The sequence below is a fragment of the Haplochromis burtoni genome, unplaced genomic scaffold (genome assembly GCF_018398535.1).
Source record: "Haplochromis burtoni strain Fernald_Lab_line unplaced genomic scaffold, NCSU_Asbu1 Contig_375, whole genome shotgun sequence".
NCBI classification, from domain to species: domain Eukaryota; kingdom Metazoa; phylum Chordata; class Actinopteri; order Cichliformes; family Cichlidae; genus Haplochromis; species Haplochromis burtoni.
The window spans coordinates 498,408-512,136 of NW_024582736.1; the positions used below are offsets into that span (position 1 = coordinate 498,408).

Genomic DNA, 13,729 nt, shown 5'->3' on the forward strand with positions numbered 1-13,729 from the left:
AGCCATGTCTGTTAAAATCATCTAACAGTTCACTTGTAATAATGAAAGCCGGGGAGAGCTGTGGATTTTGAGCGATATGTTTGTTTTCCTTTACAATATTTTCATGAGTGCAAAAAAAATTGAGGTATAATGGAAAACTTCTGAAAGCAAATGTGTGGCAATAGCTCCTATCTGTCCTTGAACTGATTCTACCCATTTTATCACGTCATTGGAGTATGCAGTACCAGTCTACACCAGATTTGTTTGTTCTGGCACTCCGCAGACCCCAGGGTACCTGCCCTATTGTCTGTGTACATTCTAAGACGAGCATGCACACTGGAAAATGTTCTTCTCTTTATAATTCTTAGTTTTCCCCAAAACAAGTTTAATCATTGATGGGTTGTTGCTCCATCCAAAGAGGGCCTTCTGAGTCAACAGACAGTCTCTTTGAAATAAACAGAACCTTTGCCATTGGCTGCTGACTGTTTGTGGACTATCTGCTCTGTGTTTAAGAGCATGTGAAGAATGAGCCAGCAGCTATGACTGTAAATGGCTGGAAACAACTCCACTAAACATAAGTTGCATATGTCTGTAATATTCAGAGCTCTTATAAGTATGGGCAATGTTACTTTAAAATGATTAAAGTTTATAATATGCCAACAGATATTAGGCTTTGTCATTCCTTATGGTGTTTTGTTCTTTATTCCAGATGGACTGTGTCATTATGGCTGGCATGCAATAATGTAACAGAGGCACACCTTGGTGTCATACGTGACATAACAGGCCGCATATTCACCAGCGCTTTGGATCCCTGTACAGCTGACCAGCAACAAAGTCCACAGTCCTTGAAATGTCTTATCACCATGTGAAAGGTAATAATCATTGGACTTTTTGAAGGCAAATCACACATAGCATTAATTAAGTCTTATAAAAGAGGGAATAGCTCGTACAAGAGAGGCTAACATGCTGGCAATGAACATCCTGTCCAGCAATTATGTTTGGGGGTGTAAATAAAGCAAGCGGAGAGATAAGACAAAGGATGTTTACAGTGAGATGGAACGCAGACCCATCTTAGGGATACTCAAAAATGTCTCATTTGAGCAAGCTGACATAAACGAGCACCATAAGGAACAGCATATTCTGTCAAAAAATGAGAATCAAAATACAGAGACAGCACACTTTGCTAATGATAATAATTAAAGAATAATTAGTCAAGGAGCTGGGTAGACACAAATTGAACTAAACCTAACGATATAGAGTTAACATGAAGTTAAAAGAGGCGAAAATATGTTTGGGTATTATCTACTATCAGCACTTCCAAGTAGTCTGTTGACTTTGGTGATTACATCACTTTCCCTCGAGTGCCACTACCAGTTGTGTTGTGATTAAAATGTAAAATATTTTTAGTTTCAAGTCCCTCTCTGGTTAATTTGTGATTCATTACATTTTTAAAGTGTTTTAGGTTTTAGAAAAAAGAAAAAACAAACAAACAAACAATGTTAAAATGCCTAGATTTATTAAAAACAAACATACTGACAGTATGCTTTGTTTTGTTTTAATTTAATCTGAAATTAAACTTCAGCAAATTCAAGTAGCTAAATTTGATTCCTTGTCTGTGTTTGCAGTGTTATTGTGTTTTAATGCAATTATCTGAGAAAGGGAAAGACTTTCCATGACATCAAGTGACTAAGGGTAGAAAAACAGCTGGCATTTCCAGGCAATCAATTGAAACTGCCTTCATTCTTATAACTATCTTATCATAATGATGAATATTGTTGATTTACCTACTATATTTAGCACCTTGGAATGTCTGTTGTTGTGAGTTGACACTATATAAATTGGACTAAATTTAACTGAATTAAATTGACCTGATAGTAAATAAATTAGAGAGTTACCTAGGGAATGACTGCCAGCTTCCAGCATGTAGGAAAGGTTAGCTTGTAGTAATTAGCAGGTACCACTACAGCTAGGTAGCATTAACTGTTAACTTAGCTCTCCACCCTTTTGTGTAAACACATACTTCTGGTTTTGTCACAGCCAAGCTAAAGGTTTGAAAAGTTGTCTACGGGCCAATGGGTGATCTCATATTAGCTATGCCCATTTCTTTTTATATATACAATGCACTGTCAACATTTAGCTAGCTTGGCTAATCATCCTTATAGACTGTATTACCAGTATGTTGGCTAGGTTGTTCAACATTTTTATGTTTAGCATGAATGCATGCAAGTATCATGAAATGTTAAAGAAATTCAGGCTATTTTTGCATATACAGTAATCTCAACACTGAATAGAAATGTAGTTTATTGCATGTCAGGTCTGTTTGTGTGTGAATGACGTGTATTCTCTCAAACAATAAGATAATCATTTACTATACAAAACAGGGTTTTTCGTTCTCTTTTAGGAGTAATAATGATGAACAGCAAGTGCAAATTTTCCATATAGTTTTAGGATTAAAGTGAATTCTTACTACACATTGTTAGAAACAAACTTGGGTCCCCATTTATCAAACACTGAGAAACTGCAAAATGCCAAAACATCAGAAGAACAAAGTCACGAAACTGAACTCACCACCTATTTTGTCCCATTATGAGCTCAGAGCTTCATAAATAATGAAGCTGATATATTAGTGCATCACAAACAGATGGTGAACTAAGACTGTTTCAGACAAAGAGAGCGAGTAAAGCGGTGACACGGTGCAGTCATTCAGCAACAGCAAATACATACAAGCAACAAAAACAGTGAGACTCGGTACATTAACTATGATCTTCTGTCAAACCCATCGATACATTCTGGCAGTGCGCCTCTTTTCACATTGCATAGCCGACACAAAACCCTTCACATATCAAAGTAAACTACATAAGCTGAGTCATGGTTTGCACAGATGGATTTGCAAGGAAAGGATCGGGACAGGGTGCAAGAGGGATAGAAGCTGATATGTGTATTTAATGTTCCTTTAACACAGCACTAGTTGAGCCATTGGTTTTGATCTGGGGTTTCTATGGTTTACTAAGCTTATTACTTTATAATACATGTCATGACAGAGTCACTTTATCAGCAGATATTTATTGATGGTTCATTTTGTATCAGCTGGTTTGAGATTTAAAAATCTAAAAAGTTTTAGTTTAGCAGTTTGCAAATTTCTTTTTCAATGAATCTTCATATATCACAGTTGAATGGATGTGCTGACCAAGGATGAAAAAAAGAGGATGGTGTCTTGAGGTACATATGATGCTGCTGCTTCTGACACAGATCAGTTTTGTAAAATTTAAGTCCTTTGTCCCTCGTGCCGTCTCACTGGTACCGCTCCTGGTAGTCCCCGTTCTCATAATGCTCCTCCTCCTCTTGCATGGTAACTCCTCTCTTCTTTTTCCAGCCCTGTTTTCGACCGGATGAATTGTCTGTTGTTCCGTAAGTCTTTTTGGGAGCCACCATGTTCTCGCAAGTGAGCTCTGACTCCTCAGCCAGCTCGTCCTCATCAATAATGCCACATTTATCCTCACTTGTGCTCTCAGGGTTGGCCCATTCCTGCTGCTCTCCTGAAGCGAAGATAGCGTAAAAGATGACCCCTGAGTAATGCACCATGGCTGCAATAATAAAGACATTCTGCCACTCCAGACGAGTCTGTAGGGAGATGAAGAGAGTCAATGAATTTTCTGTCAGAGGAAGAATTACTGATATTTCACTGATGTACCACTGAGGTAATGCTGTAAATCAGCTCCCTTACTCATGGCACTGAAAGTCCTACAGTTGCAATGTGTATAATAAATTTAACATTGCCATAAATTTTTAACATCCTTTGATAGGTGCAAGATTACATACAGCAATTCAATGAGCCACAAAACACTCATTCCTCATATCATTTATATACGAAATGGGAAGAAACATGTCAGTGCGTCTTGTAATGTTCTGTGTATATATTTTAGAATAGGAGACAAAGAAAAACAAAAACTATATTGTTATAGGAGGGAAAAATACCTTGTGTTTAGTCATAGCGCCAACAATTAGCGGGCACACCATTCCAGACAGCGTTCCCACCCCATTGGAAATACCCATCAGGATGCTGGCGTAGCGAGGAGCAATATCCAGATGATTGACATTGAAACCTGACAAGACAGTGCACACAGTGTAAACATACTTATAGCACAAATTTTGATTTTTACAGCATTTGAATACTTTGTGTGCCTAAACCTCCTTCAGACTCACATTATTGGTCAAAAAACACAAATCTTTAAAGCTTTATTTTGACCCCAACCATAAATCTCTAAGGTTTATCGTGCATGCTTGTTTTGTTTTACTGCTATGAAATTGACCATATCTGTTAACAGATATGATCACAAGGTAAAAACAATACCAGCTTTCCTGCTGTGGCTGGTAAAGATGTAATAACTTTTTGAAAGGTCTTTCAGAATCTAGAAAAAGCAATATAAAACACAAGACAAATAAAGATCTGCAACATCCTGCACACCTTTGTGCACCTTTATCATTTATGCAGTCAAGCTCAAAGTCTTAAATTAAAAGCAAAACACTAAACGTCAAATACCTGAGATGGCAAATCCACTAAAGCCTACAGCCAACACAAGGAAGGAGATGGCGACACCTCGAGTGTGAGAAAACCCGACCACCAACAGTAGCGTAGCCTCCATACCGAACCCTGTGAGAAAAAGTTCTTTATTAATTAATCACATTATGTACTAGACAACACCAGGTCTTTGTAAGCTTCCCAACCTACCGACCTAATGGAAAAAATGGGAATGCTAGAGGGAATGCCAGTGACACCATTCAAGTAGATATACTGGAAAATATAGAAACATGTTCGGCATACAGTGGTCTAAAGGGTATGTTAGTTGCTTTCTTAAATCAAAATGAAAGGAACTAGTAATTAAATGATTTTTCATACTATTTTTTTTCCAGTAATTTACTCACATTGTTGCAGTGTTATAGGCTAACAATTTTAAAAGTTGGATCAGTCCTGGATCTAGCGTGCACAATGTTTTATTTGTAATATAATTATTTTATATTAATATTATTCACAGTGCTTAACAAGACCACCATACGTGTTTTATACATGTTGGCTTTTTTGCCCCTGAAAAAAACCTAAACAATAATACATTTTTAAGCAATGTTTTGTTTTGTTTTTAAATGCCAGCAAATATGGTACAAATTAAAAGTCATGTATGAAAATTACTTTTTTAAACAAATATGTTTAAATATTTGTTTAAATTCACTTTTTTTCTTTTTCTTTTTTTTTAAAGTGAATTTTCTGGCATTTTCAAAAAAATATTTCAGGCTTTACAAGGTTCGAAAATGTAGGAAAGACCAAACAGTAAATCATTACAGAAAATGACTTTCTTCTATGTTATTTTTGTGTTTAGTACAAAATGCCAAAGTCAGATCGTTGGGATTAACAGAAAAACGATGTGTTTACACTGATGTACCTCCACAGTTCATGAGTTTCCTCACGTTAGTGGTAGACATGATTTTGTTGCTGCGTAAGAAGTCAGCCAGCTGTCCTCCAATAGGAACAACAATTGTCATCACCATGTGGGGGACAGCAGACAGGATCCCCACCTGTATGTAATTAAGGTTAGAATATTTTGAACCTAAGAAATATTGAATGGATCTTTGTGGACATTTTCTGTAACTGTGGTTGTTATTGTAAGGCCAACCTTGCTGATGGGGAATCCAAATACTTCCTCAAAATACGCTGGCTGGCTGATGAGAAGCAGGTAGAAGGTCCAGCTCCGGCAGAAGTTGGCCACAATGATCGCATAGACAGGCATGGAGGTGAAAAAGCGACGCCACGGAGTTTTGAATTTCTATAACCGGAGATAAGGAGTCAGTGTGTACTGCATATAGACGGTCAGCTCACTAAATTTTTGGACACTGATACAGCTTTTGTAGTTTCTCCTCTGTGCACCACCACGTTGGATTTTAAATCAAACAAGATGTGATCAAAATTCAGAGGTTCAGCTTTAATTAATAGGGTTCAGCCATTCTGTTGTGTGTGGATGTGTGTGTCAGTATAGATGCAGTAGACACACCTCGGTTACACTCAGTTTGTGCATTGTTTCACCGATGGTGGACTCTATGTACGTCCTCTCTTCGTCTGTGATTGTAGGATGGTCAGCAGGACTTCCATAAGCTAGCAGGAGCCACAGCGTGTACCATAATATCCCGAAAACACCTTTTCACAAAACAACAGTGGCAACAGGTGAATTCACACATTCGTACACATGTACCCTTAGAGAAGCTTATCTTGGCAGTCAAAGACTTTGTAAAGTATGAAAGAGTAGCTTGAGGGCAGGACAGATTAATTACTCCAAGTCCAGACCTCATTTGGACCACAAGAATTTCTCATTATTAAAAAATGAAACAAGTGTGAGACATACAGCCCAGACAGGAAAATGTTAATTTACATCAATAAATCATGAGATGATATCACATCAGAACCAGAGTAGCTCTTTTATTAAAACACGTTTGCCAAAGTGTGAATTTAATGTGAGTGCTAATCATTCCAATCAAACTCAAAAGCAGAGCAGATAAGGCTTATTGTGCAATGCATAAAAACGCCAGAGAACAGCGTGACAGTCGAGGATGTTTAAAGCCACTTTTCGTGACATTAAGTTGTGCTTTCAACATTTCATTTACAGTCTATCCAGCCATTCATTTAATTCATATAGACCTAATAATGTCTAACTAACAGCATATTACTATTGTCACACCTTTCATCTGCTCTAATAATCTACCTATGAATATTGGTAACCATTTAATAATGAAGACTTTCTCATTTTCATTTGAGTTTGCAGTGAATCATGTTCATACATTAACATTAATTAATAGATTTTTAGATTTTAGATTCTGTTCGATATAAAGTAACAATCTGGCAGCTCCAAAGTCTGATTTTTACAACTTTTAGAAAGGGTGAGCAGTTCTCTCAGATCACTGCTGATTGCTTTCCTCCTTGGCGTTGTGTGAAAACACACACCTGAATGCTCCAGACCAGCACAGTGCCAAAGCATCAGTTAATCGAGCGCTGGCAGCTACTTACCCACTGATTAGTTTTTTGTTTTTCACACACCGTTTCTGTAGTGCTACATGATGGGGTTTTTATGTGAAAAAACCTTAAACCTTAGAACTGACAGAGGAGGTACTTTCTTTTTCTTCAAGCATTTCTGAAGCATTTCTTATTTTTTTACTTACTCTTACATTGATCAAACATCAGCCTTACCATAAACATAGAAGACCGAAGACCAGCCGACGTACTGAACGAGCACTCCGGCTAAAGGCATGGCGATCACTGCTCCTGCATAGGATCCTGGGAACAATGGATGTCAGATGTCATTGCCAGTGTATTATCATTCCAGCTGTGATATTCAAATATGATGTTTGATGTTGCTTCTTGCACATTTTTTCCCTTACGCAATCTTAAACAAGGCCTAACCTAAATCGTTATGCTGCTGCAATGACTCTAACACAACAAAACTACCCTGCACAGTGAAGATGTGTCAACAAAAACATCAAAGAAACACATTAGTTTCATTGAATAAATGCTGTCAAAATCAGTCATTAACACTGCCATTACAGAGAGGGTGTTTTAGTGCATTTTCTATTATCTGACAGATTCATGAACGCTGTTGTTTTGAATAGAGCCAGGAGCGTGAGAGTGCTTTTGGACAGTGAGCAAGGTGACACTTCATTTAGGTGAATAGAGGGAGAAGCTCCTTCAGATTACGCAGATGAGCTGTGCTCATTTGCAGACAATGTCAAGAGTGTTTTGATGCATGGGTTGTCATGGTACCAATTTAAAGTGCAACATGGTGATTTAATTTCAGCAGACACAACAAGGGGACCGGATCTGCGAAACAAAAAAATGAGCTCTCTCACGTCCATTTGCTGGCCGATTGTGTGACACGTGTAGCACAAATAGAATCCGCAGACAATTTTCACAAGAAGAATCACAGGCATCACCCACCACAGAATGAAGTTGTTGCCAGTCGACTTCGTTCAAGAGGAGGCGCCCATTTGGACCACATCCCATGACATGCTGGGTAGGTAACACCCTAGCAGGGACATGGTGTGGAAGTTGGGAAAGATCAAAGACTGATAAGGTGGAAATGCTTCAGAGCAATAGTTTGACATTTTGGGTAACATTCTCTGTTTTCTTGCAGTGAGTTTGATCATTTCATTGATAATCTTCTTTAAATGTGTACGGTAAATAAAAAGGCAGAAACTGGTTAAATGCTTAGTGTAATTCCTCTAAAGATGACAGATGATAGATTTTAACTTGGGTTAGTGCAAAAACCAAGAGTATTAGGGTCGTTGAAGTAATACTTTGGGGTTATTTTTTCTCAGAATTTTTACTTTTGTCCGATAACTGTGATAAAAGTCAGATTTCTGATGTTTTTTGCAAAAAAAAAGTCATAAGTTATTTTCTTTTTTTACCCCATTGACTCAAATCTTCTTCTGTATAGAACAGAAAGCTCCACAGTTGAAAATAAACCCAAGGTAGAAAACTCTACCCACACACTCACATATGAAAAGCTCACAGTTGTCATTTAGTCGTTTAACTGGACCTCTCAATTCTATTTTTGTGTTGGTGCCAGTTGGAGCATTTCTAACTGAGTCATTTGGAGTGCATTCTGCTAACATAGCCAAAAAGTCCAGATGTTAAATTACAGCATTTAATGTAATTTTATTGAGCACCGTATATCTATGTCATATACCCATTAGAGCCTATGGCTAGACCAATGCTCCCCTATTTTGCTAGTGGTTGCTTATGACTTGGCCTTCCACCCCCCCAATTTAAACATGCCTACTTCTAGTGCCAGCAACGCGAGATAGTTCAGCCTCAATGCTGACGAGTAAAAATGCAAAGAGTCTGCACCTCACATAAACATCTGGTACATTTTGTTTTCTCCATACCAAAACAGGCAAGCTGCGACAAAACAAATATTCAGATTTTTACAAATGTCAAACTACTCATTGTTTTCCCTCACATTTGGTCCCCCGCCCTCTTCTTACCTCCACTAAGCCCTGAAGGATGCGAACAAACATGACGCAGCCGTAGTGCGCTCTGGCTGCAGATGGGATGAACATATTGAGCAGTGATGTCAGGAAAATGGCAGCTCCGAACACCCTGCAGAAAAACTGGAATGTCATCATTTTGTACCATTGGTGAAAAGGAGTAAGTCTGGATAACTTAATCTTCATAATAATCAAACACACTTTCCAGGAATTGTACTTTTTCGATACAACCAACAAAGCTTTGGATAAGTTTAGAATAAAGATGTGAAGCAGAGAATGAGCCAGGTTGCTTGGAAAATCAGTTTAAAATGAGAAATACATTTCACAGACAAGTTTCCAAACTTTAACCCTGTATTTTCATACAGTCTGTTTTTAATATATAAGAGAAAACCGTGGATCCAATTAAGGTCCACAAGGTCTGTGAAGCATAAAAACAAAACAAAGACTTGCAACCCAGTGTTTGCAAAGCTGCTGCAGATGCCTGATATTGGCAGGCAGTATGTCTCCACACTAACTGGCGGTCAAAGCATCTCAGTCAGCTTTATAATGAGACATATCTCGCACCTCTGTCTTTCACTGCCTCAGATAAAGACATCCCATTCAATCCACAAGTTTCTGCTTTATCGCCACAGTGCCGGTTATAGCTCCCCCTCTCTTTTCTCCTTCGCCCCCCCTTCTCTGTTTCCAAAACAGTGTGTAAGTGACACTTGTAATATTCCAGCGGCTGGTGTTTCAGAAAGAAATCAGAGGCAGGATCTTTCATTATTAACTCTGTCAGTGGCGTGTCCTCTTTTCCTGTGAAGCTTTTATTACAGGACTGCTATCTGCTCCATCAACACCGCTCACCACACCGTACAGCGTTAACCCTTTATCCACACGGTCTGAGGAGGATACTGAATAAAAATACTGGATTTTTGGGATTTTTTCTTTGTGATCCTGTCTTAAAGGGGACCTGTTATGCTCACTTGGAATTCTATATTTTTATTCTTGCACTCTTCTAGCATAATTTTGTATGATTTGTGATTGTTTACAATAATACGTATTTACTTTATCGGCCTGGGGCAGTTCCTAAGTGCATCCAGTCTATTAAATAAGCTATTTTATTTCGCTTACTCGTCACTTAAAGCCACATTTCTTCTGATTGGCTGTCCTTCATAAACAGCAGTGCACCTGAGAGGACTGTATTAGGCACATCCTCTGTCCCTGACATCATAGAGTGCCAAACAATAGAAAAACAACCTAAAAAGGAGCATTTAGAGCAGTCTAAGTAGTTTTTCATTCAAAAGGATTTCTTCTATACACAATAAAGGTATAATAAATACCTTTAACATAAATAATTAGGGCTGCAGCAAGTTCATCTTCATTATAAACAGCATAGTTTTTCCCCATAATGCACTGTGGTCAACAACCCAAAGTTATTTTTGGTACTCTTTAATTCACAAGTGCTCCAAAGTAGTAGAATGAAACTGCTTGTTCTCTAAAATGACCAAAAGTGTAAAATCGAGTAATGATGTGAAGCAGGGACTGCAATGTTGCTGTGAAACTAGAGACTAGTCATGAAGGGTTTTCGACCTGTTGGCGGATAGCTTGTTGGAGATGAAACCACCGGGGATTTGAGTGACGATGTAGCCCCAGAAGAAGGAGCCGTGGATCAGCCCCACCGTCTCTGGGTCCCAGTTAAACTGAGCTTTCTGCAAAGAGGGGAAAATGCAACAGGGAGGTTTTATAAATTAAACTTTTTATGAAAGGCACATCACTATTTTCTTAAAATTCAGTGGTGAACAATAATGCACCCGTACTCCATTCAAGAGATAAAGGGTTTTTCTGCGGTCTTGATCAATTTTCAGATATGCTTCAGTTTGGTGCTTTGAATTTTTTTCAATTATTATTGCTTCAGATCTGAAGCAAGATCTAACAGTGTCTCAAGACACTGGCAATATCACAGACAAGCCCATAAAGGCGTGAATCAAATTGGTAAACAGCAGTTTTGTCAATGTTGTCAGTGGTGGAATGGAGAGATACGGAGATCTTCTACCTGAAGCACCGGGGTCCCATTTATATAGACGGTGTTGTTGTTAACCATCTCCACGATGGCCACACCAAGATTGCATCGAATGCCGAAGGAGATGCAGAAGCCCAGGCCGCTGAGGATGGCGATGATATAACGCTTAGGCAGGCCGCCACAGCTGCAGTCCAGCAGCGGCGCGGGGCGTGGCGTTGATGCCACCGGTCTCCCATCCTCTGTCAGCTCAATATTCCCCTCTTCTTCCACATTACTGCCATCTATTTTCCTGCAGAGCAAAAATCAGTCAGAAGTTGTGTGTTCAAAATATCATCTTCAAAAATATATTTCTTTATCTCCACATTCTTCTTATAATTTTAGTGTCTCGTGGACTCGACACGATGGGAATCTTTTAAAGTTTAATTTGTTTGAGACGAGATTACACAGAATGCGGCTTTGTGTGTGGACTTTCTTGGTAACTCATGTGATGACAAAAGTAGATCAGTAACAAAGCCACATCCTGCAGAGGAAAAAGGAGAAGAAAGCCAGCAAACTGCTTTTTTCAAATGCATCCCCTCTGCTTGTTCCGCCACCCAGGATCCACCGTTTCAGTGCCCCCTCCTCTCATCTGCCTGCAGAAGATTTATTATTTAGTGCAGTTCTCCTCCAGCGAGAAACAACCAAGACTGTACGAATGTATGAGGCTGGAGATCTACATGTACTCACAAACTATAGGCCTATTTCACCACTCGCGCAATGCTCTAAGATACATTAAAAAAAATCTTAAAGGATTATATAAATTTATCACAAATAACAATGACAATATTAATTTAGACCTAACAGAACTACAGCATGCACTAATAGAGACTGCTGATAGAGTAACTGAATATAAGGAATATGCCATTTGGGTATTTAGAGATTTAGAGAAGTCCGTTGAGACCATTGATAATAAATGACCATTATTTATTAATAAATTTAAATAGATACAATCTATCTATCCTCACTGCTGTCTGTGTTTGTGATTGAGGAGCTACAGTGATGACAGCTGGTGTGTACAGTCACTGAGGAATATTTCAAGGAATAACATGTTTAAAGTGTTCTAAGTTTTGCCATATTGAAATATAATGAATTAGATGTGTTGTTTGCGACACTTTTGCATTTGAAGTCCTGAAATGAAAATGTTGCAAAAGCAAAAGGAAGTCATTGTCAGGAAAACATGAAAGTATTTAAAAAATGTCCCCCTGACTCATTCTACTTATAAATATTATATGAGCACGTTATTGTAACCATGCATTTATTTCAAAACTGAATTTTGGTGTTGCAGGTGGTTTTGGGTGGAGCTCAATTATATGACCAACTAAAACTAATTCTTATTATCTGTTTTATAATATCGATTAATATGTTTAATATTATTCACCAAACATTACTGCCATATATGGACTTCCACTTTTTAAAATTGTGTGGAGCCTGTCATGTATATCTTTTGTGGTTTTTTGCTTGTTTTTTTGTTTTTTTTAATTAAGACATTACTGAAACTAATTCAGATGCTTATCTCATTGTCACAGACTTAGATAATTCTGTGTATTGTTGTGTGTATTGTCTAGAAATTTAGAATCTTTTCTTTAAAAAGTGAAGAATGTCCCTTTTCCACAAGTTCATAATATCTGTCACTTTGACACAAGGGGAAAAAAAGACTTTAAAGGAAATGTATTTAAATTTTCCTAAAATGCCTTTAATCTTCCTTATTCATGAAGATTCCTTCATCATACACAGACACACAGAGTCCTCTGTGAAATATGTATCAGATATGAAATATGCATTAATATCTTAAAATAAAATCTGTGATTACATCATCAACATTGCTTGGGAAGCAAAAGAATAAAATATTTATTTATCGTCAGAATCTGGGGAGAACACGCCGGGCTTAATGTGCTCGCTCACAGTGTTGCATCCCTTTTACTGCAGATGCTTTATTCTTCTTATTTGAGCATTTTCACAAAGTCTCCACAGTTTCTTTATGCATGCAGTGCAGATTGCAGCTTATAAAGCATGCACAGACACTTCATGCCTTCTTCCCACCACTCGCCATTCAAACTCCACTCACCTTTGCAGTTTTCCCAGAGAGTCTCCCACTGTGTTTTTCACCTCTTCCTTCCCTGGTTTAAACACCTGCTCCTTCAACCCTGCTAAACCAAAAGGCATTGTTGTTCTCCGGGGGGTTTTCTCCTCACCTTTTATCCCAAAATAGAGTCTTGATACCTCAAGAGGTACCCTTTGTTCTGAGCAGGGACACAAAAATCCACTAAAAGCTGTTCCTCATTCCTTGAGTTTGTGGCACTGAGGATTGGCTCCACCTTTCAGTGGTACCAGGAGTCCCTCAGAGGTAAGAAGGAGTTTTGGTATGGGATACTAAAGTATTCATCAGTTACCAAAGCACCGTTTGGTCAGAGCATCTGGAACTTGTTTCATCTCTGAGAGATCCATCCAGGACTGACCAGAGAGGCAGGAAGCAAATGAAAGGGTAGAATCCAGTTTTTAGTTTCTAGGCATTGTGGTCTCTTTTTTGTCTGCAGCTGAACTGAATGAGCTGCTTAGATCTCCTCTCCATCTCATAACCTATCCATTCCTGATGAGGAGGGGCAGGTGCAGCTGGTTTTCAAAACCCAGCCCCTCGCTTTTACACATCATCATCTTCAACATCACCTCCCTGTGCCACCCCTTGAA

At 38.5% G+C, this 13,729-nt stretch overlaps 1 protein-coding gene and 1 long non-coding RNA gene across 2 annotated transcripts; one reads left to right on the forward strand and one right to left on the reverse strand.

Annotated features, from left to right (window-relative positions):
- Positions 1-510: 510 nt before the first annotated feature.
- On the forward strand, positions 511-3,567 carry LOC102310922. The gene is made up of 3 exons (XR_317128.2): positions 511-592; positions 689-851; positions 3,492-3,567. It is a non-coding gene; the product is annotated as an uncharacterized LOC102310922 (long non-coding RNA).
- On the reverse strand, positions 1,480-13,729 carry slc17a8 (solute carrier family 17 member 8). The gene is made up of 12 exons (XM_005943686.2): positions 13,110-13,729; positions 11,039-11,294; positions 10,576-10,694; positions 9,001-9,115; positions 7,952-8,039; positions 7,208-7,294; positions 6,021-6,163; positions 5,646-5,795; positions 5,415-5,547; positions 4,520-4,630; positions 3,955-4,082; positions 1,480-3,600 (listed from the first exon to the last, which is right to left on the reverse strand). The coding sequence occupies exons 1-12, from the start codon at positions 13,205-13,207 to the stop codon at positions 3,271-3,273; spliced, it is 1,758 nt and encodes a 585-aa protein (XP_005943748.1). The 5' UTR covers positions 13,208-13,729; the 3' UTR covers positions 1,480-3,270.